A 27,874-nucleotide genomic window follows, 5' to 3' on the forward strand; every position below is an offset into this window, starting at 1 on the left:
GGCCCCTTATCTCTAGCGGCAGGAGGAGGGCAGGCAGATCTGCACAGGATGGAAACATTCTCATGGACGTAATGGGCAAAATCAATTGTTGCCCTCCTCAATCAATGTAGCCCCCACTTTCACTGTTCAGCAGCTCACCAGTAATTGAAGTTATCCTTGGCCTGTAATGACTAGCTAAAGCACAACCATGACAAAGTTGAAAGTGTGCGATATCAGTGAGGGTGCCAGCAGGGTGGAACGTGGAACACTGTGTGTGTGTGTGTGTGTGTGTGTGTGTGTGTATGTCGGGTGCGCACCCTCACACTCATTGGTGCGCACAACTGGCAGCTGGCTCTTACCCGAACGGTCCATGCACGGACCTCATCTGGTCCAGCAGTGAAGAAGTACTCAAGCTGCAGGGCTGAGTAGCCTGTCTTGATGATCTTGGTCAGGACACTGGTGGAATTACGCAAAGAGAGGGGGAGAGAAAATTCAGTTTGAATGGAGAGACCTAAACTGAAGCAAACACAAGGACTAGTTAAGGATTCTTTATTGGCACTGATTCCTAGTCAAAGTTCACTTCGGTGGCAAGGCCCCATTCATTCAAATACAAACTCATTAAATGAATAAGATGGGTCACTTCGTTTCACATAGGACATTCAACTCTCCAATGGTTTCTTTGATTAATTGGAAAGCTTGTAGACTCATTTAGCATTTTTAAGAATTCAACCCAACGCCTCGTTCTGTGCCCAGAGAGAAAAAAAAAAATCTGCTGTCACAATTTCTTTCTCTCCATAGAGGTTTTCACATGAGAACAATAAACCCAAAATGCCCAAGTTATAATTATACCTACAGATGACAGATGACAGTTAAAAACTTAATTTAGAGGAAAACCCTTTGACTGAGTTGTTCGGTAAAGAGAGGGATCCTTTGCTTTATAATGGTAATTACTCTGCCATTTATTATTCTATCAGCACATGCAATTAAAGGAGTGCATGGAGGACACAGTTGATAATAAAGTGTGGGGAGACTGAATGCTAATTAACCTCTGCGTCTTGTGCTCTGTGCAGTACTTCTGCCTCTCCTCTTCACTCATGTCCTGTAGCTGGCTCTCCAGGCCTCCGCTGAAGGGGATGACCAAGGCCCCCGGGTCATGACTGTCCACCCACTCCTTGATTTTCACCAACCTGGTAAAACAGCAGCCACACAACTAGTTGGAGGGCTTGACTGACATGTAAAGTATTTGTTATCTGCTGGTGCATGCATATTCATGAGAGCGGCTCAACGCATGAATGTTTACTGTACCGTTGCGGGAGATTGCGCTCCCAAGGTAGCATTTCTGTCAGAGAGAGTTTCACTTTCTTTCCGTGAAACTTTCCAACTAAGAATTTATAATGAACCGGCATGTGCTCCTATGATATAATACAGATTCATAAAGATTTTAAAAGGAATGTGCCATTTTTTTTTTAACCCATTTTTTATTATAATGGACAAATAGAATTCATTCAACCAGTTAGTGTCCAACCAAACAATTACCGTAAGGCCAGGGGAAAGTGGAAGCAAAACTACCCACTAAGTGTAGTTTTCCCACTTATAAATGTCTTTGTCGTTCCCCTAACTGTTTGAGAGGTTTTTTGCCTTCCAATTCAGCAGGGCACCTGACATTGCAGGACAAAGATATCCTCACATTTAATGGTAACTCTCAGTCAGAACAATATAAGGGGGTTAGGGCAATTATGAGATTAGCCCCACATGCTTTCAGGCTGGGATTGTACAGGTCTCAAAGAACAGCATCACACAAATCCATTTTCACACGGCGGGCCTGACAGAGCTCCTAGGCTGGATTGATTCTAAGGGTCCCTGTCATTATCTGTAATCCTAGTTTCCTGTTTAAAGCCTATAAGAAATCAAAGACTGGGAGGGGCCGCAACACCTCAATACCACATCTATTCCAATAACAATGTCACTGCTTTATCACCTACAGTACCGTATCACCGCTCCTACCAAATGATTATCAATACACAACATCTGACAGGCAACGGCTGTCCCGGGAAACCACAGTTTTGCTTTTATTGGATGCGTTTCCCAACAAGCATGAATAACACTACGGGCTAAATTTTAAATGCCTCATACGCCAGTGTGTCTGTCTGCTCAGACACACATCTATTAAGAACCATAACCTAATATTTCCCTTTCTGTTGGCACTATGTATGTAGTTGAGTTTTGACAGCCACCGCAATAAGGTGGTCACCATGTCTCATAAAGGACAAAAAAAAAAAATCACATTTAGTCAAAACTGAAAACTTGAAAACATAGGAGATGGCTGGCTCTCCAAGAGGGGAAAAAATCCAATCTGAGATAATAACAGCTGTAGTTTGTCACTTTTAGGAGCACAGCTGTCTATTTGGTGGCACGTTATTTGCATTCCTCAGGTATCGCGTTCTCTACAGGCGGCTGAATAATGATTCACAAATCACTCTCCCCACACCAGTCAAGGGCTGTGATCCTGTGAATAGACCATTGTACCTGAGACTGTAATTGGTGAAGACTTGACAGAGCCGAGCCAAGCCAGCCAAGTAACAAAGAGGCTCTTGGTAGAAGGCTGAGGGATGATTTTAATAATGTGAAGCCGAGATGGGGAACGTGAGCTGCAAATGAGCATGGGGGTCTCTGGGTCCTTGCACTGAGTGACATAGGAGCAGACAAACACCTTGCCACAGGAACATGAAACACCCCCTTCCCTCAACTCCAGAAACAAAGCATTGTCAATTAAGAGCTTTGATGCTCCGTCAACATGACTTCCAAAACCAATTCTGTCAACTTCACCACTGTCTAGTCATGCCACTTTGCAATTTGTATTTATGTCCTTTCCAATTATTTGTAGGAAATTTTATGTGGATGTATAAATTGGGCAAAATGTTAATGTACAACAACATGCCTTTGTTCTTATCAAAAGATAGCAAAAGGGTTTCTCAGTCATGCATGAAATTCTAAATAATAACCTAAAAAGGATTCATGTTACTCGGTATTTCAGTGAAGACCAAAGTGTTGATAAGAATCTATACATCAAGGCTTCACACCTCTTGGGGTTTAGAGCTTGAGTTAAGTCTGGTGTACAGCTTCTGTCCCATCTCATTCTATGAAATAAGAAATAGGCTTGCTTTTTTATTCCTCAAGGGAGGTTTAATTGGATATATCTCTCATTTGGTGATCATTCACATCTTTTAAGATTGCTTGGAATTATTATGCACAGATTTGTGTAATTCTAAGAAAAAATAAAATGTGGGTGTAGGTGTTCTCTAGCATAAGGTTTTACAAGTAGGAGTTACAAAAAATCCAACAAGAGAGATTGTGTGTGTGTGTGTGTGTGTGTGTGTGTGTGTGTGTGTGTGCGTGCGTGCGTGCGTGTGTGTGTGTGTGTGTGTGTGTGTCTTGTCAGTCTCCCATTATGTCCCAGCATTGAGTGTCATCTCTCACTGCTCCGTTAATAGAAAGATTCAGCACTTTCTGGTCTTGATATCCTTCTCTGAACAAATGATGCCTGAAATTTTTATTCTTTTTATAATGGAATTCCAATGGCCTTTGCTGCAAATCTAGTGGAAATTTTTGCATATCAAGTGGGAAAAATTAAATGTTAACCACGTTTTAATGTGATTAAGGGTGACAGGGACATTATTTCTGCTAATCATTCACCAGCTTAAAAGGCTCAAACAAGACTGAGGAACAAGCCATGTTTGTGCTGCTTTTCCTGCTGCTCTCAATTCAAGGAGAAAAAATATTTCAAAAGCAAGTATAAGTAGCTTTTTCTTATATGTGCTTTCACCATCAGCTTGACAAATCTAAATCACAATATGCAGTTATTTTTTCAGTTTAGGTTAATTGGTATTGTAAGATAAGTTGAATGTTAAACCAGCACCGTGAAAATCGCTCCTTTATCTGGTCATTTTACAACAAGAAAAACAGCTTTCACATGCTATTTGTTGTAAGCTTTAGATTTGATGCCCGCAGCACTTACTATACGTGCGATTAAAAGCACAATATGTAGTGAAATAATGACAAAACAAAAAAACAAAAACAAAAGGAGCTCACAACAGGCTGGGTCTGAATGGAGACGTCCCACAGGGGGCCTCCCTCTGGGGCCAGTCTATTTGTCTTTTTGTGTGGGAATCCTGAAGGGGGAATAATTCCTGTGTTTCCGCATGCCTGGGGCTTCCCTGGGCTTTGTCAGAGCTTTGATCTGCTTAAACGACTCAGGAGGGGAAAACAATGGGAGCTGCTAAAGTACAGGTGCAGCTACCTGAGACAATGACCTGGGCCTGTGTCTGACATGCATTCATACAGGCTGGCTTTATTATCAGCGCTTAGCCAGGTAAGCCTGTAAAAGGTGGGCCATCACCTCTACTCTGAGTGCCTCCTTTCAGATGCAATTGAATGCTGACAGACCTGAGGAGTAATCCACTACCTGCCTCACCCTCTTCTGCAACTTCATCACTGACCCACCCGCGGCTGGACAGACAGCCAGACAGACTGGCTCAGCACCTGAACCTGGTTACATCAGCCTTGTGCTATTGAGCCATTTCACATTTCTTGGCAGCTGCCGGCTTGCATGCTAGGCACCAACTCATCAAGTAATAAACCCAAGGGTCCCTTCTGTTTTGCTAGTCCCCGGCTGCAGAAGGCACTGTGGCACACAGCATCCTAACCCCCTCCTCTTCCCTTCCCCTATGAAGGGAGACAGAAATGAGAGGTATGAGCTCATGGTGGCTTTTGAGGCTGGGAAGTCGGGGGCTCTGTGGGACGCTTTTCATCCTCCCAGTGGTGAGCTCCTGAGAGACATGAGTGCAGACGCTCTCTGCTCCCTGTGGCCATGGCCGGATGGAGAGGCATTACACACATCAGTCTCTGAGAAGGAGGCAGATATGACACACACACAAACACACACACACACACACACACCATTGCCAATACTGTCAACTTCTTTCACTCTTCAAAGCAATCAGGGGCTGGAGGAAACAGAACACAGTGCAGGCACAATGGGAGCAGCTTTAATTAAGAGCATCATCTCACATCCTGTCTCAAACAAACCTCAAGGGCGTGCTAGTAACAGGCTTTTTTGAACAACTTTCTTTCTTTTCTTTGATAACTACATCCATTAAATTTTCAAAGACAAATCCTTGACTTTAAATATTTACGCGACAGACGTAACCCTAACAAACACTCACTCTCAGTTCCGTCCTTATGATGATAGTCGAGAATGCATTATCATAGCTGTGGCCCTGTTTAAGGCTCTTCGTGAGGAGGGGAAAAAAAGACAAACATCAGAAATTCAAACAGTAACCCTCAGGAGTATATAGTACATCACCCAAAATAATTCTCTATATGGGGTATCCATGCTGTCATTCACTGCAGTTGACTGGGAGAGAGAAAAGAAGGGGGTTGGGGTAGAGTGGGGGAGTCATCAAGATGTGACAATTGTGACAAGAGCAGGCAAAGTGTAGTGCAGCAGAATGCCGCACGGATTTCTCCATCTCTCCTTTTTTCCAGGATGACAGCTTAATGTCTACCACATGCAATATTTATTCTCATCGTGTGTCAGACTGTCTAGCTGTCCTAGGGAGTACAAAGAATGTCACTTATTAGAATAAAAGCAGAAGGAAGGTAATCAAGGACATATGTAACATCAGCCAATCATGCCCCCTTCCAATCCTGCGTCCTTTTTCCCCATTCATAACAATTCAACAATCGCCCTGATAATAAGCGTTCAGGAGCTGTATGTGGCAACACTAAATTCATTTATTTATCTCATTAGAGCTGGCAAGGCTGCAGGCCGCTTGCTGTGACATGTGTATTCGGTTACAACCTTATCACAAAGATAATAAACAGCACAGCTCAACAAAGCCAAAGCTATCAAAATGTATCATTAGCCAGACTTGAAACTCGCAGAGATTTCTTTTTATGCCTGCAATGCCAAACTGGAGACTTTACAGGAGAAAAAATCCCAGGGCCTCCTTTGCTCCTGTATGAAGCTGCCTCAGTGCAAGGCAGGCATATTGTGTTCCTACAGAGATGTATGAATTATTAACCTTGATTTAAATGATTTTTTTCCAAGGCTCTCTAATTGGCCAAACCAGACACAGCCCCCTATAGGATACTCATTCAACATTAGTGTCCTTGGGCTGGGCCTGATAAGCGAGTAAGAAGTTGTGATCTGTACTACACCATGAAAAGCATTTTGGGAAGCAAACTGATTTCTTGCAGGGTCATAATAGATCAAACAAGAGGCTGCTTTTGATATAAAAGAATCTGTGACACTCCCCAGTTAGGATCTAGCTTATTAGGGCTAACAACAGCACTCTCTCTTTGCCACCAGAACACAACAAAGGCAGCATCACCATGTTGAGTACGCTACAAATCCAACATCGCCACAGCAGAGTGATGTGTGACATGTCAACAGTGTCCTTTCATTACCTGGACTAAGGGACAGTCAATAACCAGGCTAACTGAACCAACAGGACTTTATTAGCGCCATCTGGTTCAGTTTTACTATAAAGCCTCTCCCGTTGTTTTCTCTCATTGAAAAGCTAGCTAAAGGCTTCCATTAGGACTGACTGTGGGCAGCAGGGTACATTTCTTACCATGGGAAAGTGTTTTTCAGGATCCCACACTACACAAGGAGAGAGTGGACGACTGCACACAAAATAAAAGGAGCAAGTGATCATATATCTCCCACATGGCTTTGAAAAGCGAACTGTGACTCCCTAGACAGTAGTTCCTAAAAAACTTGGATGGAGCCAGTGGTTTTGCACTCAATAAAGTTTCAGTTGTGTTTATGGGAATTATGGTTTGGAGTAGCCGAAGTGGGCTGCAGCAACCGCTTTCATGAAACGGTTCTCTGTGAATCATAATAGCCTTTCCCCCCAGTTTTTCTTCTGTCTCCAAATCTCGAGGGATACTCAGAAATGGCTGTCTAACTGTTCATCAAAATGATCGAACAAAAAGAAAACGCATGACTTATTATTGCACTTCTTCAAAAGCAAAAATGGACAAAGTAAAATACAAGTCAACACTGTAGTTAAGCAAATGAAGAATCTATTCAACATGTGGATAATTACACAGGCTATCTTCTGTTCTGAAAAAGTTTTGGGAAAATGGGCAAAGGCTCTCAGAGTGCGGGTCCAAAACTGACATGCTTCGACTCCTAATTGTCAAAGCTCCTCCTACAGGCCAACTAGAGTATGAAACTCAGCAAACAGAATCTGCTGTCCCTTTCCTCATTCTTTAACCAAGGTTGGAAGATTTATTTGAACTTAAAACTAGTTGTTACATTATATTTACATTACATTACATAAGTGAGCAGGTAGGGGTTCAGTGTCTTGCTCAAGGACACTTCAACGGGACACGCGGCTGTTGCTGGGATTGAACCTGTGACTTTTCAGTTACAGGACGCTCTCCTGAACCACTAAGTTGCACTGCCTTGCTGTTCAGAACTATTACCGGCAGTCTTTTCAAGATCACACTTCTCTGAAAAGGTGGACAAGAATAACCATGGCATGAGATTTTCCCAAATTACGCCATCCCATACAAATTTGGGGGGATTAATTGTGGATGAACATTGTATGCTTTAGTGCCAGAGAAAATGATCATTAAAAAGGTTGGCTGGAAGAGCAACTGTGGTACTTAATTGTTTCAGGAAATCTTGCTGTGTTTTCCAGCCTAAAGCACAAGGCAAGACACAAGTACCTAATGTAATACATGTTGAGAGGCAAGTAACTTTTACAGAGAGAAAGTAATAAATAAGTTAACATTCTAGGTAGGTTGGTAGAGACAGAGCGGCATGCATGCACACGCCTCTACATATACATGCTTACATACAGACAGACAGACAGACACACACACACACACACACACACAGAGTTAATAAAAGAGCTACGGTACCCCGCCGTTCTTACACTCACTAGGAGAACCCACACGGCAGAGGCACTCAGACAGGTCACGCTTACCGGTTTCGTTAAAGGTCAACACACCTACTTAAGAGGCACCAATTACTTTAATGGACATTATCAAAAGAAAAAGAAAAAAAAAAAAACATGACAGCAAATCAAGAGTATTCTCAATTGTGTCTTTTGCCTTTACAAAATGTGACTGCTCTTAGTTGTCTGATGAGGACCAGGATGAAATATCTGATATCAAACCTAATAAAAGTATTAAAGGTTGATAAAGATGGCGAGACCACGAGCTTGTAAAATCATCCATTCCTCCTTTGACAAGTGAAAACACGCTAACACTAGGCAGACTGCAGCCACCACATCATCAACAGTGCCGTAATGACCCTCTCTAACACACAAACTATGTGGCACAGACAAAAGTCTTCCAGGCAGCCTACTGACGCCGAGGGAAGAGGAGAAAGCCTCTTGATAGACTCTTGTAGATGCCATTCCCTATCACGCAATGCCTCTCAGTCATAAACACATGACAAATGCGGCCTTAATCATTTTTTACGAGCGGGGATGTGCAGGGGGCAGCGCATGGCTAGAGGGGAGAGGGGAGCGGTGAGCAGCAGGCGGCCCCCTCTGCACAGAGGAGAGGGCCGTGTGGTAAAGTCTCCTCTGGAACATCACTCGGCCAGCGCGCCTTTGATCTCCACACCGCAATTACGCCAGCATCCAAATGAGCATGGAGTCGCCTCTGAAACAGACTTCAAACATGCACATGTACGCATTCTCATACACATACACATGCACTGTACTGTATAGGATTGGAGCCATGTGCTCCTCTCAACAGTAAATGATGTACTGTCTCCAGCAGAGAACCTGGGGATGAAAGGAGGCCCTGCTCCTCCTCTGATCCCTCCATTAATGATGGCTTGCTAAAGCTAATACTGTGTATTCTTGTCTAAACAAGGGCAGCGTGGTATGTGGTTCCCGTACTCCAAACAGGATGATCTGGGCTAACAATGGATCTTTTTTTGGAACCTCAATAAGTCCGATAAGACTACTGCTATCTCCTACATCTGATAAGGCTAGTGTAATATATGATGGTGTTCAGCGATAATCTTTCCACAACACACAGTTGAGTGTCCTTAATAATTACTATCACTTTTCTTTCAGGTTGCATAAATGTATGGAACCTGCATGTTTTTCAACCTAAAAAATAATGTATGGTGGGATGCGATTGCGACAAAATTAATAGCATCAACTCTGAGCCTGAAAGACAAAATGCAATGAACAAAACATTGCAAAGATATAACTGTACTTCAAAAAATGCAGTGAGGTGAGCCTGCAAAATGGCCTGAGTGGGTGTCCTGAGCGACACAGATGAAATTGGCTTATTTGCCTCATTCTAGGATTCTCCTTCTTCCCTCCACACATTAAAGCTGAGATTGCAATTTGTCTTGCTGTTTGCTTTGAATAGTCCTTAACCGTATCATCATCTCAACTGTGCTGGTGGAAAAACACGGGAGCATGGCGACAGCCAAATGGCAGTCTGGCGTCTCTGCTGCAGACTAGCTGCCATTAGGGCTGAGAGCAGCATTTATTGTACAATTAGGGGCAGCCAGATCTACCTGTAATCATCTCCATACAGGTGTGAGCTCCTCTCTGGACAAGGGAAGTGACTCATCACTTGTCAAACATCAACACTTTGATGTTGGCATTGTTCAGTGCGGAGCCCTCAGGACATCTGAGCACTACCGTTTGCCTGTTTAAAACACTCTAAGATTTATTGCATTTCACACAGTAAAAAAAAACACACGCAACATGAAAAACCCTCTTCCTGCCGATGACTGATGTTCCACATGTCATGAATCACTTGATTTATGTGTTCTTTTGCAATGTTCCTCCTCCCTCTGTCTGACAGTCATACTTTCGTGTCAAGAACATTTTAACAAACAGTCATAGGTAAACAACTTCCCTTTTTAATACAATGCTGCCAAGTAAAGCACTGAAAAACAAATGCTGTAAGAACTGTTTGACACCAAAAGCCTAGAGGGCAATTGGAAAAGTGTGATAACAATCCACAAGATGTTGTTATTGACAAAACGGCTGTAGTGTGGATAAGTATCCCTTTCAGATATAATGGATGTCTCACACTGATCTTCTAGATCTGCTCTCACTGTGGCCGGATCATAACATTACTATAAAAAGTATGTTTGACAGAACAGAAGATCACAGGTCTGGAAGAGAAGTTTATATTAGTGCATGCAAAGTCTTTCTAAAGCAGTTTGGTGATTATGAATAAGGGTGCGCCTGAAAAGTAAATACACATCCCTGTACATTAAACGGCACAGTAGATACAAGCCCATTTCCATTCCTCAGTGTAAGATAAATAAAGACCCAAATGCCACTGTGATCTATGGGAATTTCATGTCTGTAAAGTGAAGCTCATAAAGCATGCTACTAATATTCTCTGTATTGAGCAACAACATCTGAAGACAGTGGGCTCCTCAGACAAAACCAAATATTTGGAGCAAAACAATTTTAGACATCACAATATTTAAAGAGTGTTATCCTTATGATTTATTGGCCTTCTCCAGATGATATTAATTACTTTTTTGGCTTTGAATCTATGTATGTTTATTTTTTGTCATTTAAAGCCTTCACCCTCTTTGATATCGTATGGAAATGAGAAATTTTTTGATGGAAAATGGAGACCATATGCTAGTAAGTGCTTAATGAAGTGCAGAGTCTGGGGGCTGGCTGGGGTTTGCAGAGCTGGATGTTGTGTTAGAGCATACTTAGTGCCACCTCCAGGCAGATCCTCTCACAAACATATAACCGTTTTTGCCAGCAGGAGACGAGAGTCAGTAGACCAGTGTGGGTAATTCTCACACACACTTCTCACACCGCAACACACACACACAAAAAGTATTAAGAAAATGTTCTATAAAAGTTAGTAGAAATCGATGTGACTGAATACATAAGCAGAAGGCAGGCTCTTTGGTGATGATTAATAGAGAGTGCAATGTGTCTGCTCCCACCCTACTTCTAAGCACTTACCATTTGTTCTTTTTCCTGATGTAGTCCTTCTCAGAGAGGTTAACGAGGTAAATCATTGGTTTGGATGTCAAAAACAAGTATTTGTTCAACACTTCGATCTGTGACAAACAAAGAGAAGGCAAGTATTAAGAATCCAAACTTTCCAAAGTAGCCTTTGAAGACCATGCAGGGAGAGATAAGTGAAGCCAAATCAAATTAGGGTCTGGTCTAGGCACTGTGGGGAGCATCTATAAAGCCTCTAGATCAAGATCAGCACGGACAGATGTCATTAGTTTGTAGAAAAAGTAATGTCAAAATACCAGAAGAAAAAGACATGCGCGCATATTAACTTGTGATTTGCATAGAAGACCCTCTGCACAAAAAACATAGCAGTTGGACTTTCAGGCCAGATGAAATGATTACCAAGATAAATCACGTTAATAAATTTGAGTGTAACATCAAAGACTTACCTCCTTGTCGTTCCAATCGTGATAGTAGCGGACATGTTTCTTTTCATCCACTACCCAGCTCTTCATTTTGCACATTACGTCCTGTTTGGGATTAAAAGAGAATGAACAAGAAGCCATTAAAGGAGATGAAAAAGAATATAAACCCAGCAGGGTATGGGGTAATTATTTCCTAAATGCATGGCATCCTGATGCCAAAATGAACAATGGCTGTGCTCGTATTCAAACAGGAGTGGCCTGGCTTTGACAGGGATGGAACGCACAAGACCCCCTTCCCTCCTTTAAATCATGACAAAATGCCTTCTGGGGAGTCACAGTTATGTACATTGATATTCCATAGGGACTGTTTGATGAAAAGGATAGGGTGAGGATGAAATTGGAAAGAGCAGGGAACTAATTGCAAGTTGGTTAGTTATGTGTAAATTATTAGTTCTTCCTCAGGCACTCTGCAGCATGTAGTCATATTGAATATGCACTGGTGAGGTACAGTACTAATTATTCACTGTTTCTTCTGGAGAAAATATTGAGCATTTCCAGCTATGTATGCCACATTCATTATTGAGGTACTTGTGGGTTGAGACCACAGGCAAGATTGGGTCTTGACAGGATCTGGAAGCGGAAAAGGGTGGGAAAATGGGAGGGAGGCAGTTATAAAATTTGTAATAAAGAAATTGAGCCTATTATTGTTGATCCAGCCCCACAGAAATTAGCGGAACACATTCTTTTTGTTCCTGTCAACTTAACCTCCCCCTTCATATAAAAACTCCCCCACCCCCTGCAACACTCCCCCTACCTCCTTTTTCCTCCCCAAACCCTTGCAGCACTTCACAATCATACTCCCTTTTGAAAGAACTGAGGAAAAAAGCCTGCCAGAGCCTCAATTACACAATGGCAGAAAAAGCTCCACACACTGACCCCCAGCCAGCTGCATTCACTCTCTGCACATCTCTCTCCACAGGAATTCTAAAGGCCTTTTAGTCAGGCAGCCAGAGTGCAGCCAGCGGGAGAGAGCGCAGGAAGAGCGGCACACACTCCGCCCGCGCCGGCCCAAGTCTTCACAGAGAGATTAATCATCTGTGAAATGGAAACAGCAAACGGCCAGTGACACAGGCTGAACCCGCTCCAGGTTTCCCTCATCAGCTCGCAGCCTCCGTGCAGCGCTCCTCTAACAGGCAGGTGTTAATAAAAGGCATATAGTAGGTCCCACAGGGGTCAAACACATACGCCTGCCACCATGAAACGCTGCTGGTGGGCCGGCTTCTTATTATTGTTTTGTAAGGAAAGGGAATTTGGGGATTCAAACGGACAAAAGCAATGAAACATTGTTCTTGTACATACAGCACTCGCAAAATGGATTCAAGTCTTTATAACAATGCATACTGTAATACGCTCTGGGCTGGTTGCATGTACATGAATTAAGCGTAAGACTAATTTGCACTGGCCTGCTTTGTTCTGGATGGATAGGATCCATGTGGATCTGCATCCAGACAACCTGGCTTCTTGTGCTTTAACACTATTATTAGCAGGTTGCAAACCACACATATGCAAAATTGTATTTCTGGGAGTGCATTATGTTGAACTGGGAATGCATAGGAGCAATATTGGAATTCTCACCCACAATTATTTGCTATGGGATTATTTTTTCTATATCTTGCACAGTAATAGCAATGCATGGTGACTTTCCTACGCTGTTTGCATTTGTCTGCTATAAACCACTTTGAAAGTCTACTGTCTCATCCATCCAGAGGCCCAAAAAAATTTACATTTCAAGGTTCAAGAAAGTGATAAGAATTTTTTGGTGCAATATAACATTTGAGGAGTGATTTTGAGATAGCTAGCTTATTACAAGGCATATTAACAAACCCAATGTCTGACTAAAGTCTAAAAAAAAATTCCATTTCTCAATAATGAATGTCCAATTGCATTTTTTGGCTCATATTTCACCACCCACATTTCATTTTGGACACTCCTGCTCTAGACTTAAAGTCTCTTACTCTGGATGAACTAAAATCCTTGATTTAAACTAGTCTGGACTTGAATAATTTGTTTTCCCAGAAAATAATTAGATCCACTCCAGGACTTGAGAAGGGCTAAACCTCAACCTCCAAGAAGGCAGAAGGCTTGAGTTCAGTTTTATGTTGGTTGATGACAGTGTAGGAGAACAGACTGTGGCAGTGATAACCACTTAGCACCAACAGAAGCAAAAAGTGCAAATGCAAATTAATCCAGGATTCTCAATTACAATGAGCCAGATATGTGTATATATTTTCATAAGGCACTCTCAAAATCCAAATTTTCCAGTTTTGGTGCACACTCATTTGAGCTGTTTTGTCTTTTAAGACTTTCATTTTCAATATGTCTTTTAATACTGTCTGTGATTGTTTGGTTTTATCACAACCTATTTCCACTGAAGCAACACAAAAAACATGTACGTTCAAGTCAAATTCAGGATTTTTAGGAAACGTTCCACACCTCTGTCTGGTTGTACCTTGACTGTTATGAAAGCTGCCTAAATATAGTATTTACAGATTTAGGCCTAAACACGGCTTTATGTAAGCTGTGTCCATGAAACCAGCCCTATACGTCTGAATGGCACATCATATTGCATCATATTAGATTTACTATCATGTGATAATAATCAGCTAACTGGATGATAACTGATTTGTCAAACAGGCTGCCCTCTCCTCCAAAAACCATTAAAATAATTCTTTAAATTTACCACAGAGCGGATAAAAGCACTTCTTCTTCATGAAATTTCAGACACTGGGGAGCTGTGGGAAAATGAGGTGCAGCTACGGAAATTAGAACTTAATTCAAAGTTCTTGCAAATTGCTCAGTAAGTGCTAAATCTCAGGATGTGTAATTACCATGTAAATAGTTACATGGTATTTACCTTGTTATTTCATGGTATGTTGTGGCACTATAAGAGAAAGTACAAGTACCTATCTTTTTTTAAATTGTAAATTTATAGTGGCATACGCATTCTGCATACAAATGTCGACATAAACATGTGTACTCAGGAGTACGCGCAGCTCCACATGTCACACGGCAGACTCAGCCTGTGAGACAATCACACAATCCCTCCCATCTGAAGCTTGGTGCAGCCTTTGATAAGCACCATTCTTCGCCAACTAAAGAGGTCTTCTATAGATTTCACTTGCCGACGTGTGCGCAACCTTTGACAAGTAATGTAGATCATTTTTATTCATTGCCTAAAATTGTTAGCAATTATGTGCGTAAGCGGCCACCTGCCTGGCCTGAATGGCTCCTGTCTGTGGGGCTGCTGGGGTGTGTGTGTGGGGGGCGGGGTGGGGTGGTGGTGTTGGGTGGGTGGAGGGGGGTGGGGGGGGGTGTTACTCCAAAGGGAACCAGCCAGGCACAGGGCCTCTGCAGCAGGTGAAATGGCCCCTCTCGTTAGCGTAATGAGTGGTCAGAGCCTTGGTGTGTCGGGGCCTGAAATTGGGCATGCCGCTCCGAGTGAAAGGCCAGATTACCTCGCTTGCTGGCCCATTCTGCATTGGGGTCACCCTCTCTCTGCCCTGAACACTGATATTGCGTGTCACATCATCACTGCCTGCTATATCCCACCCTGCTCCGGTGATGGAACGGCAACGGGACACAGTTACAACCAAATCATCACCAACATTGCCTGCTCAGCCTCATTACCTTAACAATATGACCATGTGAATGTGTTTTGCATCCACATATGTTTTGATCTGATATACAGGTTGTGGATTTTTTTTCTGATCTTGCCATGTATTTTGCCCTGTGCCTCACTGAATATAACCCATGAACGCTCTGTCAAAGAATATTCCAAACATTTACTGTATTCATAGCGAGATATAGGCTTGTGTGTCACCTATTGTATGGCCTTGCACAATTTCCCGAGCTGCTGTAGGTGTATAAGCATGAGCAAGAGCTGTACTGTGATTTGAGTATTACTTTAGATGAAAAGAGCCGTGTGGAAACACTTTCATTAGCCCAGTGCTGTGACCCAGGGTTAGCAGCTGAATAAGTAACTCTCTATTAATGATTTCTACAGCAGAAAACCTCTGACCCCTGATCACTTTCAATCTCAGAAAAGAAAAAAATGGGGCAGGGGGAGGGGGCGAGACCTATTGGAGGGAGATAAAAAAAAATACATACTTTTTTTCTCCTTGGCCATGTGTGTGGGAGGGTTATTATTTGTGCCTTGCTGTGAGGGGGAGCAACGGGCATGCTGGGACATTGACTCACGTATTCAGGTTTGAGTTTCTTGTCACCGCCTCTAATGGCCGTCTTCTCCAGCTTGTCAATAATAGGTCCGATCATCTCCTCATCCTTCAGCCTCAGCTCCTCGTGGATGATCTCCATATCCCTCACTGGGTCCACTGTCCCCTCCACATGGATGATATCCTCATCCTCAAAGGCACCTGCAGCAACAGCACGCACAAACACAGCAAAAACACCCACAGCATCAAGACAACAATGTCCTAGGTATTATTGTTTCAGCAACAAGAACACACCCTTGCACATACACATACGGTGCATGCACGCACGCACGCACATACACACACATACACACACACACCACAAAAGAATCAATGACATTGACTTTTTGAGATCAAATGTAGAACAGTGATTAGAGGTAGCCAACAATAATTACTTTTTACAGAGAATATTGGAAAAATAAACACATCCACTTCCAAAAAGCACAGCGGGAGTCACAGGAAAGTCATAACAAATGCAATAAACATATTCATGAATATATTTTATCTTTCTATTCAACGTGCAAGTGTAAGAAACAAGAAACAAGCTTACAGTGTCATAGTAAATTCCTCCAACCAATGTGGATATTCATTTCTTTAAATGGAAAAGCGCACTTCCTTGTCAATTTTTGCATGGCTCAAGGCATTTTTACTCCATTATTCAGTGCAACAAAACAGCTTTGTCTGTCCATGCCAGAGTGTAAATCTCCTTGGAGCGGGGAGGTTTTGGTCACATATTTCCCCAACTCTGTCTTAAAACTATTAGCCGCTCATCAACACTAAAGTTACAAACACGAGAAATAAAAACACTATGAGTGTGATGTAACAAAAAAATGGAAATATAAGAGAATAAGGACAATCTTCTCCTAATCAATTGCTTCGTTGCAATGGCTGTGCTGGTGATTAGATAATGAGGCACTAAAGCAGACCATTTAGCCAGCAGCGGCTCTTGGCCTCCTTCTGATTCTCCAGCAGGGCTCGGGGTTAGGGAGGGGGGGCGGGGGCGTGCATCTGTCACATAAGAGTGACAGCCTTTAACATTACCAGTGGCAATTGCAGTGGACCACTCTCCAGAATGTTATTCCAATATGTCCTTCAGCCCATTTACAACCCATAAGATTTGTTTGCACGTTTGATATTAACAATATTCTGGCAAAGGGGGGATTAAAACACTAAATTCACTGTATAACAACACTTTATAGTTTAGATTTGGAATATAGCACACCTTACTCCTCTCATACTTTATGCTTTATTTTTACGTTAAAGAATTAAAACAATCGAATCAAACGGCCCACAACAGCGACGTGTGAAGCTTCATGCATTTCACAAAAAGGAAGTGGATGTCAGGTGAATGACAACTCGGCTTTAAGTATTGCTGTGTTGATGAACGCTATGTTTGGCATCTGGATGTTGGAGCCACTAAATGTTATCAACAATCCATGTTCAAGTGTTGACACCGCTGTGGAAAGGACTGTTGACAGTTGAGGCCCTGTGAGAAAATAACGTCACTGCACCGATCCATGCTACTTATCACGGAGCTGTCACACCGTCTCTCAACAAGTTCCAACGGTGATTCATGTTAAAAATATTGATGATTCATGGCTGTGTGCAGTTGTCATGATGCGTAACAGCACACCTGAGATTCATGGAAGTCTTTGCAGATCTGCATCCTATACAGAGTTGCCATTATGTCTGAGGAGAATTTTGAAGGATTTTGTATAGTCTGAGCAGCAAAGCCATCGCTCCACTAATCAGATCAGCATCCTGGTTGCCTATACAGTATTCATTGCCAGATACTTCCCTAATAAGAAACAGTTCTGCCTCTGGGAGAAGCACTTCCAGTATTTCTAAATTGTCAGGGATACTAAATTGGAAACTAAGAACCAGTTTAAATCACTAATGATCTCCCACATGCACACAACATCATATTTAACCTTCTACATGGATGTTGTACTGGGTTAAGAAGGGATAAGCACCCGCGTTTCCAAAGTAAATGCAGTTGAATGAAATGGAACTACAGGACTTGCATAATCTTGCATCAATCATCAATTCACATCTAAATATCGGAGCTAAACATCAGCAACAAATTGACAGACACCCAAAATCAAACTTTACACTACTGGCCCATTACTCATGCAAGTCAACAGAAGCTGTAGACTTTTGTGCAAGCTGTCATCCTGTGAGTTGTCCTCATGGTGAAATGAACTTATCCAATTACTCTTTGCCTAATCAGGCTGTTTTGGTTCCTCTCCTCTTCCAGAGGTACTCCACAGTATAAACAGTTCACTTACGCCACACAGAAAGGGGCTAATCAGTGGAATTATTGTTTTGCTGCTCCAATTTACCAGCTCCCTGTTCAACACTGATTGGAATGAAAATTTGCTATTGTGTCTGCATGAACTCAGAAAATATAATGCAATGTAAATCATCCTGTTAGCTGCAAGAATATACATACATTATAAATGGTTATGATGTACAGTTTTGCACTGTGTTTGAAATGGAAACTATTTGTGAGTTCTTCTGTGCAATTTAGTACATATTAATTAGTACTGAAGAGGTTTATAACAGGTTCACGTGGTTAAATAAACCAAGATTAATATTAAGATAAAACATTATTAAAAGTATTAGCAATGAATGTAATAGAGCTGAGGTCAGTTCAACTTATTAGAGATCCCTTTTCTAAAATGTATAAAACAAAGCTAAAGGAGACACAAAGGAAGCACGTCATTTTGCAGCATATTTTTTACTGCAAGTTAGTAATCAACAGTCTATAACCCTTGTTCTACATCCCTAATAAAAAGCTGATACATCAAAACATCAAAGAACCTTTCCAAGAGCTGGAGCAGCTGATCTCCAGCCATTTAGTCATCTACTGACACTCTCCTCTGACTACTATATATTCCAAAGTAATTTGCTTTAATTAATTTCGCCTAATTTAACATTCACATCTACTTCACCACAGCCCTATTCAAGCTTTAGAGCTGGGGTACAAATGCATGAGGAGAAAAAGAGAAGAAAAATCTGAGGGGGAAATCTCCACAATTAGTCCTTTAACGACTGGGTCTGGGCATGGCTCTGTGAAGACAGCTCTTATGAGGCTGCGGCGCCACACAAAGCCACATGCAAGACAGTAAAAAAAGAGAAAAGAGGCTGGAAAGGCCTAGTTTCAGGAGTCAAGTCTATCTCACAATTAAAATTTTACTACTTCATTTCAAATACTGTATGTTTTGAAGAGACCATTAACAGGTGTGCCTTTATTGACAGAACAAAAGGCTTAATCTTTAAGGGCTGAGTGGTTTTCAATGGCCTGAGCAGAGGTCAGGCTAAGCTCTGTCTCAACAGTCTGCACCAGCCAGCAGGCTCTGTTTCCCCTTCTCCTCTGAAAATATAACTCACTGAATCGACCACTTATAAATGAAAAACATTTTGACAGAAACTATTTAATTTGAAATGAAATATATTTTGACCTTGTTAATGTTTTTTTAATTTTTTTTTCAAAATCCCTCCCAATGCTCATAATTACACTGCAACACAGATACGAGTTTAACAAAACATACTAAGAACTTTTTTCACTGGCTATATATATTCAGTTTGTACAAGTTTAACACTTGAAAACAATGAGCTGGCTCGAGCTGGCTTATATCATTACTTTCCTGTCAGGCACACAGACAAGGGAGTCATCCGAGTCAAGTCGAGATCAATACTGATCAAGCTGCTTCCTCAGATGTTGCTACCTGGGAGGATATGTGGTCAACATAATTCAGTTAAATTACAGTATTCATTGGCTGCTAACTTCCTGTGCATGTTTTCACATGCAAGATGGGTAAGAGCACATCTAAAGGACTTGCATTCCTCTCGCTGCTTTTAAAATGTTCATGCAAACTTAGTACCGCAATTCTCCTGGTATTCAGAGCAGTAAAAGCTATTTTATGAGTCTGTCAGGAAAAGCACATTATGGACGTCTTCCCGGCATAAAAACACTGGCAATGCAGACAAGAGTATTTATGTTTATTCAGGAAATATCTTCTTGACATTCATTTTAGGATACGTGAATTTGACAGCAATTTGCAGTAGGCTGCCTCCCGTAACAGAGTTTGTAGCACATTCAGCCTTGTTTCTCTCCGTATTTCAATTATGGCAAATACATTGGCTGCTAAAAAGCAGTTTGACACGTGAAAATGATGGGTTTGTGTCCTTCAGGGATACACTCATGTTTTCTGCATGATCCCATCTTTCAAAATAGATTATAGTGAAATGACAGCGCTCCATGGTATGAATATCAGCACCTCACAAGGTGTCTCCAATTCCTGTGTAATCTACTGTCAACTGCAATGCCTCATACCAAACTGAGTATTAAATGTGCATCTTTCAGCAATATTTTGATATCAATGACTGAAAAACTATGGAGCCAACATCATGCAGGAGAAAGTAATTCAGACTAGCCTGATCTATATGCAGTTGAAAAGTGAATGTACTGGGGAGGCTCCAGTTTTCTCTAACTCTGATAGAAAACAACGGTGTTCATTCCGTTATCATTAGCTTAACCTCAGTCGTTTCATTTATTTTGTCAAACCGGGGACTATGAGAGTGCCTTGATTGAAAGGAACCGTCATATGCACACCACTGTTGTCCCACATCATTCAGAGAACAAACCTTTTTAGATCCTTAACTACTATAGTGCTGCTGATTGCACAGGCACCAGCAATTTCCTAACCAACCGCCACCTGAACAATGATGTGTTCAGCTTTCAGGCCCTCCAGCCTTTCAAAGGTGAATCATTTCACAGTTTGGAACGAGATCTCCATAGCAACTCCTCTTTGAGGGGTTTAGAATCACCATCCAATAATTCTATGATCATCGGGCCTTGCCATTCCCAATGGTTCTTTTCACAGCGGACAGGGAAGGGGGGCATGAGGAGGAAGCAGAAAGATTCTACAGTCTATTTCAAGCAATTCATCTTGCAGCCCCATTAGAATTCAAAATATTTCGACCTTCAATCACCGGGCATGTTATCTGGAGCTGTGGCGATCTCCAGTCAAGATGGGTAGACATTTTACTCTAATCACCCACGATGAGTGGAGGCTGACAAAAACTCTTCATTCTGGCTGAATCAAAATGCTCATTTAAACGCTGTGACAGCACCTCGACACAGCCCACAAACATACAAGGGGAGGATTCAGCCTCCCACCAGCAAAGCTAAATGATCCGGATTTGTGCTGCATCTCAAGAAAAGTGCATCACTGGTTAAAACAACAGCTAATATAAATGTAGAAGCCCACAAATACAGTATACTGGCTGCATGTCTTAGGTTTCTGACCTAATAATATGTTCCTTATCTGTCTTTGCTTGTTCAAATATAAGTCTGAGTGGTTCAGTTGGGCAGAAATTATTTTAAGGTCTCTTATTTCAAGTCTGAATGGAGTTGGAGAAATCAAGCAGCATCAATAAACACAAGTGTTGAATCTAGTGAAATGCCAAGTGGTAATTATATGACTACTAACTAATAAATGTAATATACTATGTTGAATTTCACAGTAATTTAACTATTCAAATCAACAATAAAATCCATATTGTGCTGTAATTTCCTGTAAAAACATGCAAAATTTCACAACAGGGACAATATATATCTAAATATCACTTGACAGCAAATATAAAATTTGTGGGAGTAGTCCCAAATTTTAGGTATGTAATGTATGTTGTTATTGTTGTGTATATTGTTGTGTTATTGTAATGTATGTTATTTTGTTATCATATGACAAAATGTTTTGTGAAGACATTGGTTTTAGCTACTAAATGTTTAGAGTATGAGTGCTGTCATCATTGGTGAGATGCGCCCCCAGTCTAACTTCTGCTATTAGTTTCTGTCGTTTTTGGTTATTGATTGGGCATAGATCCCGTTTCACACAGTGATAAGGAGACAAATGTGTGAAAGGAATGAGAAATGTGTGCTTTACACATGTCAAAATATTTTCTCCATTTTTGGTAGCTATTTTTTTAAATTTTTGACACAGCTCTATATTTACTAGGCTTCATCCGTTTGTTAGATTCAACTCAAACGTGTTTCTCTGTTTTTCGAACAATGAGCGTCTTGTAACTAATCTATCTCTAAAGGATTTTCAGCAAAATAAAATTTCCATTTTCAGTATGTAGTTTGAAGGAATACACCAACATGCCAATTGATTCAGCAACTGAACTGCTAACTTATTCACTCATCGCCTGATTTGTTTAGACAGTCACACAAGTGGAAGTCACTGGGCAGGTTGAAGTACTTTGAATGTTCGACAAGTTTGAGGATTTGTGAGTTAGTGAGCGACAAGGACGAATTCCTGGAGAGCAGCCATTATTGGCGTCAGTGGCAAGGCAGGTAGGCCATAAATTGTCTTTGTCTGAACATTCAATCCGGCCTGTTCTCAATGCCCCTAGCTAAGCGATCAGTGTGATTTGTTCCATGCAAGCGATTAAGTATGAGCGGAATGATACAATGACCAAATACAATGCAATGTGCTTCCTGATTCAGCAACTTGATAGCCAACTTATTTACTCACTGCCTCATTTGTTTAGATAGTGATGATTCACGTGGAAGTCACCCAGCATACTGGCGTTCTTCAGGTATTGAATGTTTGAGAGGTGAATGAATAAGACCAAGTCCTAGAGAGGCACATGCTTCTTGTCTAACGTTGTTGTTGATTGAAATGTTGATTGATCACTCAAATCAATCACTTTAAAGAGTCGTTCAAAAAGAGTGACTTGTCGAAGATTTGTACGTCACTATTCAATAGCTAGGAGTGGGTAAACAGGCCCATGGAAACACCTCAGCAGAACATAAAAACATTAGCAAATCAGAAGAAAAAAGGACAGACTGCAGGATGCTGCAGAGCTTAAAACCACTGAATGTAAATGGGAAACTTTTGAGATAATACTGTTGAAAATGTCTGTTACGTCCATGTTTACATTCAGTGAGTTTTTCCTAAAAGACAGTGAGGCGTTCTCTTATACAGATATTGCCTTGAAACAAACAAACCATTGCCAGGAGAAAATCCATAAGCAAAAATTCAGATTTAAAAAAAATTCTCTTTCTCACTTAACACGTTTACACAGGGGGCTAACACTTTATGAATGGATGAATTAATTCTGGGTTATAACGTATTCATGACATCTGAGCAAGAGCTTCATAACAACTACTTTACTTTACAACTAATTACTTTGCATTCATGAATACTGATTCAGCTTTCATATGGTGTTCATGTAATATTTATGTCATGTGTGATATAGCTGTACAACAGTCTGTCAATTTATTCAGCAAATACTTTCAAATTGCCATTTTTAACTGAAAATCTTGTCTTGGAGTTAGCCATTAGTAGTAGTGCTGACCAGATAGCAATCATACATACTATATTAGAGTCGAAAGAAGGCACTAGAGGCAGATACTTGGTAGGCTACTGAATGCTAACACCAACACCTACTATTGCTGTCCCATGATGGCACTCAATGCTCAACATAAGACAAATGATGCACATACAGGATATAGCAATGTAACATCTCCACTGCAACAATATTTTCTTAAAAGCTACCACAGACTATATTACCATAATTTCTGAACATAGGAATATATTCTTATTTCCATCTCCAGGCATTGGAAGAGGTGTGAGAAGAGTCTTACTTAACACATGGCCAGGAATGCAGGTGCTGAAGGCATGAAAATCAGAGTGAGAGAAGAGTGTACGCCAAGAATAACAGCTACTTTCCAGTTGGCTGACCACAGCCACAGCCAGTCCCTTAAGATTAAATGTGCTATACCACAGTATCTTAAGGCTGGATTCTTACCGAGTGTCCTGCAACCGTAAATAAGTCTTCACTAGAAATGAACTAGAGGTTTCCTACGGTGATGGGGGACACTCTGTGAGCATTCATACATCTAATTGCTGGAAACCAAACGTCTGGGAATAAGGCCAGGTGAGCTGGCAGGGCTGCTAGCGGGGAACAGAAGAGTAGATGAAGTAGAACATGTCTGTGTCTTGTCTCAGACCGTGAGGATCCAACCGTGTTCCAGTCACTGCAGAAGCACTGGGAACGCTTAGCCTGCAAACCATTCCCTTATGAGATCAGGCAACACCAGGCATTCAATAGAATCAGCTTTCAGGATGCCATAATGCGCCTTAATAGTTTTTGGAAGGTTTTGTTGAAAGCAAATCCACTGTTTACACAGGCTTTTCAAAGCCATTAGGGGTTGAAAAATATTCATAACATGCACACTACTGGGGGAATTTAGCGACTAAGTCTGCTTGACATGAAAGTCCAGACATCAAGAGGAAAATCCAGTTAGACCACTGCCTGGCATCAATACACACTGCAGGAAAGAAATATTAATATTAGACACTATGTGGGAACATATTCCACCTGCATGCCTGCGTACAAGTTTGCAAATGTTTATTTTTTCTCAGATTTCACTGCTTCTAAACAAAGGGCTGTAACCCAATATAGGGAATCAAACAACATGGGGTGTTTAGCTCTGCATTACTTAAAGAAAAGGTTTCAGGTCAATTGTGAATTACTCATGTTTAGGGCAGAAATTTGGGGATCTCTAAGGTTTCACAAGCCTTCCACACTCCATTTCATCAGGATTAGGTCAACCGCTTATCTGCTCAGTTTGTCAAAGGCCCAAACACTAACAATCACACAACTGCATTGAGCTCTCTAACATTAGACATCCCTCTGTAGTACGTTTTCAAACCCTTCTGCTAATTCCCAGACACAAACATACCACTCCAGACACGAAAAAGTGTGATCCTCCACAACCATATAATCAAGCAATATAAAAGTAGTGCCTTGAACATTGCAGTTTGCCTGACACCAGATAAAACATTTCTATAATTACAAAACAAAACCAGCTATGTTTAATGGTTAACTTGTGAAACATACCACATGGTCTCCAAGGGCTCCTCGAGAGGGAAAACAATGGAATGTCAAAACAGATAGTTGTAAACTCGCAGAAGAAGCTTTCGATCATCTTGTTTCCGATGGATGTGGATGTTTGTCTTTTTTGTACGAGCAGAAAACAAAAGAGTTGGTTTTGGGTGAGGATCTGGCGTATACATTTGGTCCATATAAAAAAGAAGTGGGTGTTCTTAAGTATGCACATAATATCTTGAGGCAAAAATGTCCTGGTATAAAAATCTGGGCAAGTCCATACTGTGTAGACACTAAATACTTCCCTATGATGGTGACTGTCATTGGCACATAAACTTTCATTTTAGCAAATAAAAAAAAATGATTGACAAAATTGTCACTCCTTAAAGCTGCCAACAAACCAATGTATCTCACCTGACATGTCTTGTCTCCTCTGTAAATCATTGCTAGGTCTGACTTACAGTGGGTGGTCCTCCTCACAAACTACACAGAGTCACCATGCAGTGTCACTAGCAGTCTGTTTGAAAGGCTATTGGAAAATTGCATTGGAACAGAAATAATACACTTATACTGTCCACCAAAGCAATCCCTAGCAGAGACAACTTGGGAACAATATGGGAAAATGGTCTGTATTTTAACCCTTTCTATTTGGCCGCTCTTTGCCTGCCGCAAACGACTCACTAATCAGAGCTCTTTTCACACAATGGGAAAGTCAATAACAGCACACAATCAGTAAACAAATTCTGCTATTTTTAAAAGAGCCTCTGCCTCCATTTCAGTAGCTGCAATTTAAATTATTCTAGCGTGTAACACTTTAATTGTGTAAGACAAAGACGATGTCAGAGGCACAAAAGAACTTGAGGCAGAGAGAGAACTACAAGTAATTTGAAGGCTGCCTTACTGAGTGAGAGGTATTTTGCTGGGAATAATTTGCTGAGCTAATCACATCTGTATATTCACAGAGTAACAAAAGGCAGTCTTTCTACAAGATAAACACTCAGAAAAAGCAGTATCTGTTTTATAGATATCTTATAAATGCACTGGGCATGACACAGAATTTATCTTTTCTAAATTGATTATCAACAAAAACTTAAAATCTGCCAGAAAAGGAGAGATCCTTTCTTAGAATATGTTTATTAATAACCTACTTACCTCCATTGTACCCAAACTTAATCAAATGTGACACTTGGAATCAAATTACAATAATATGTGGTGTCGCTTCTCAACAGTCTAGTTATATTTCCAAACCTCAGAATATGCCACTGATTGTGTGAAGCCCAAACCAGGCGCAGACCCTTTCAGTCCCTACTTCTGTGATTCCAATACAGGGAGCCTCCCATTAGGAATGTGAGGTTTGGTCTGCCTTCATTATTCCTGACTGTTATGTTGATCTTGGCACCCCACCACACAAGAAGCCCTGCTAGTAAAACCATAGCACAACTAAGGCCTCTGCTTTAAAAAAGCTGGCGCAGGGGTTATTGAGTAAGACCGACTGTTGACGACGCAATTGCTTTCGGTAGAATACAGAATATTAGATAAAACTGCAAATAAAAGTTTTTTTGTTGACGGTTTGATATTCCCATGAGGGAAAGCAATCCCGAACCTGTAGGAGTGACTCACGTGTCATGTGGAAGATGCCGTCACATGCGCTGATATGGGACAGGAAGGCATTTCCCAAGCCTTGGCCGGCATGAGCGCCTTTCACGAGGCCAGCAATGTCCACAACATTAAGGAATGCTGGGACTTTGCTGCAAACCAGGAAGTAGGAAGAGACAACAGGTCAGCCAAACATTATCAGTTCAAAGATGTATTATGTTGATTCTATTTATTTATCAACAGAAAGGGAAACAATAACTCTCTGGAATATATGTTTAATATAAGGTATGTTTAATACATTTCACTGTAAGGTTATATAACCTTATATAAGCTGTAAGGGTATATATAACCATACACTATATATATACATATAACCTTACACTATATACAGTATATACATATATATATAAGGGGCACAGAATTGAGTGCTAGTGTGTTTTATCTTGCTCTTTGAAAAGTTTGAGCTGAGTCCTTATGGGTCCATTTCATATAGTGAAATGTTCTGTGCCATTCTTTATACTTGTCAATCCAAGAGGGATATCTCACTAGTGATTTACCAGCATAGCAGAGAAAATCTGAATTGAACCTGCTTTAACTGCTTCCATAAAGATGTATGATAACCAGGTATTGAGCGTTCCAATGCTACAGCTTTTTCTTTACCAAAAATGTTGGCGGAGAGCAGCAATCAAACATCATATGAAGAAGTGGCAACTACATGTCAACAACATTGTTGAATCCTTTCACATGCCTATAGTGTGCAGTCGGTGCACGGCCTTCAGAGACTACAAATCTGAAGTGTGAATAATATGTGAATGGTGAGACCCCATACCTGGCAGGTTTGTGGAATTGGCAGAGGAAATCATAGCGTTCATCGGGAATGGGCACTCTGCTTTCATTTGGGTCAATGGTGCAGAAGGGGAAATTTTCAGCTGCAGCTTGACTCTTTGTCAGCACGTTGAAAAAGGTTGACTTCCTGAAAATGAAAACAGCAGTGAGGTCAATCCATCTGAAAGTGCTGCTGTGTCCCGATGGATGGAGAGTATGATGCTGATTAATTAAAAACCTTAGTAAATTATGCAAGACGTGGTTTGTTTTTTCCTTTTTCTGTACAAGAAGGAAAAGGTCATTCGAATATATTGAAAATTTGAGCTCTTGAATCCAAAAATACACGGACTGTAAAATACTAAGCCCAATTACAAGGTCAGATAATCCCATAATAGATCAATTGTACTTGGAATCGAGGGGCAAATTACATTTCTGATAGATCTTAGCTGTTGAACAGGATCAGCCAAATGCAGCCCCATGTTGTGCTCACAGAGAGATTTCTTTTCTATGGCACAAGCAGCTCAAGGGTACTTCAAGATCTACAGACAACAGAATGAATCTAAGTGCAATAATGGCATGGCAGTTAACTATAATCCAGGACTTTCCATCTTTATCCCCTCACCCGGTGCTCTCCGTTGAAATGATTGTTTGGCAGGACCTATAGGTGTGAAATTGCTCAAGATTGCTAAGGTGCATGTATTAATTCCTTATATAAAGCAGGATTGTTTCTCTAAGATACTTGAAGGCTTTTCTTGAGTCACCTTCAGGAAGAAAGGAAAACAATCTGCATTAACACTACAATCACCAACAGGTGGTATACAACGTTTAGACATTATCTACATAGGACTACACAGTGCTTAAATAAGGACAGTAATAATTA

General features: G+C 41.1%; 1 protein-coding gene across 1 annotated transcript in view; it reads right to left on the reverse strand.

The window, feature by feature from the left end:
- LOC139926267 (obg-like ATPase 1) overlaps positions 1-26,277 on the reverse strand; it is a 32,335-nt gene extending 6,058 nt beyond the window's left edge. Inside the window, exons 1-6 of the mRNA XM_071917917.2 lie at positions 26,194-26,277; positions 15,656-15,831; positions 11,423-11,503; positions 10,974-11,071; positions 1,026-1,166; positions 339-435 (exon numbers count right to left, since the gene is read on the reverse strand). Coding sequence (XP_071774018.2) covers positions 339-435; positions 1,026-1,166; positions 10,974-11,071; positions 11,423-11,503; positions 15,656-15,831; positions 26,194-26,200 — 600 coding nt within the window. The 5' untranslated portion in view covers positions 26,201-26,277. The remainder of the gene's footprint in view (positions 1-338; positions 436-1,025; positions 1,167-10,973; positions 11,072-11,422; positions 11,504-15,655; positions 15,832-26,193) is intronic.
- Between the last annotated feature and the right edge of the window lie 1,597 nt (positions 26,278-27,874).

Source organism: Centroberyx gerrardi, chromosome 10, assembly GCF_048128805.1.
Source record: "Centroberyx gerrardi isolate f3 chromosome 10, fCenGer3.hap1.cur.20231027, whole genome shotgun sequence".
Taxonomy (NCBI): Eukaryota; Metazoa; Chordata; class Actinopteri; order Beryciformes; family Berycidae; genus Centroberyx; species Centroberyx gerrardi.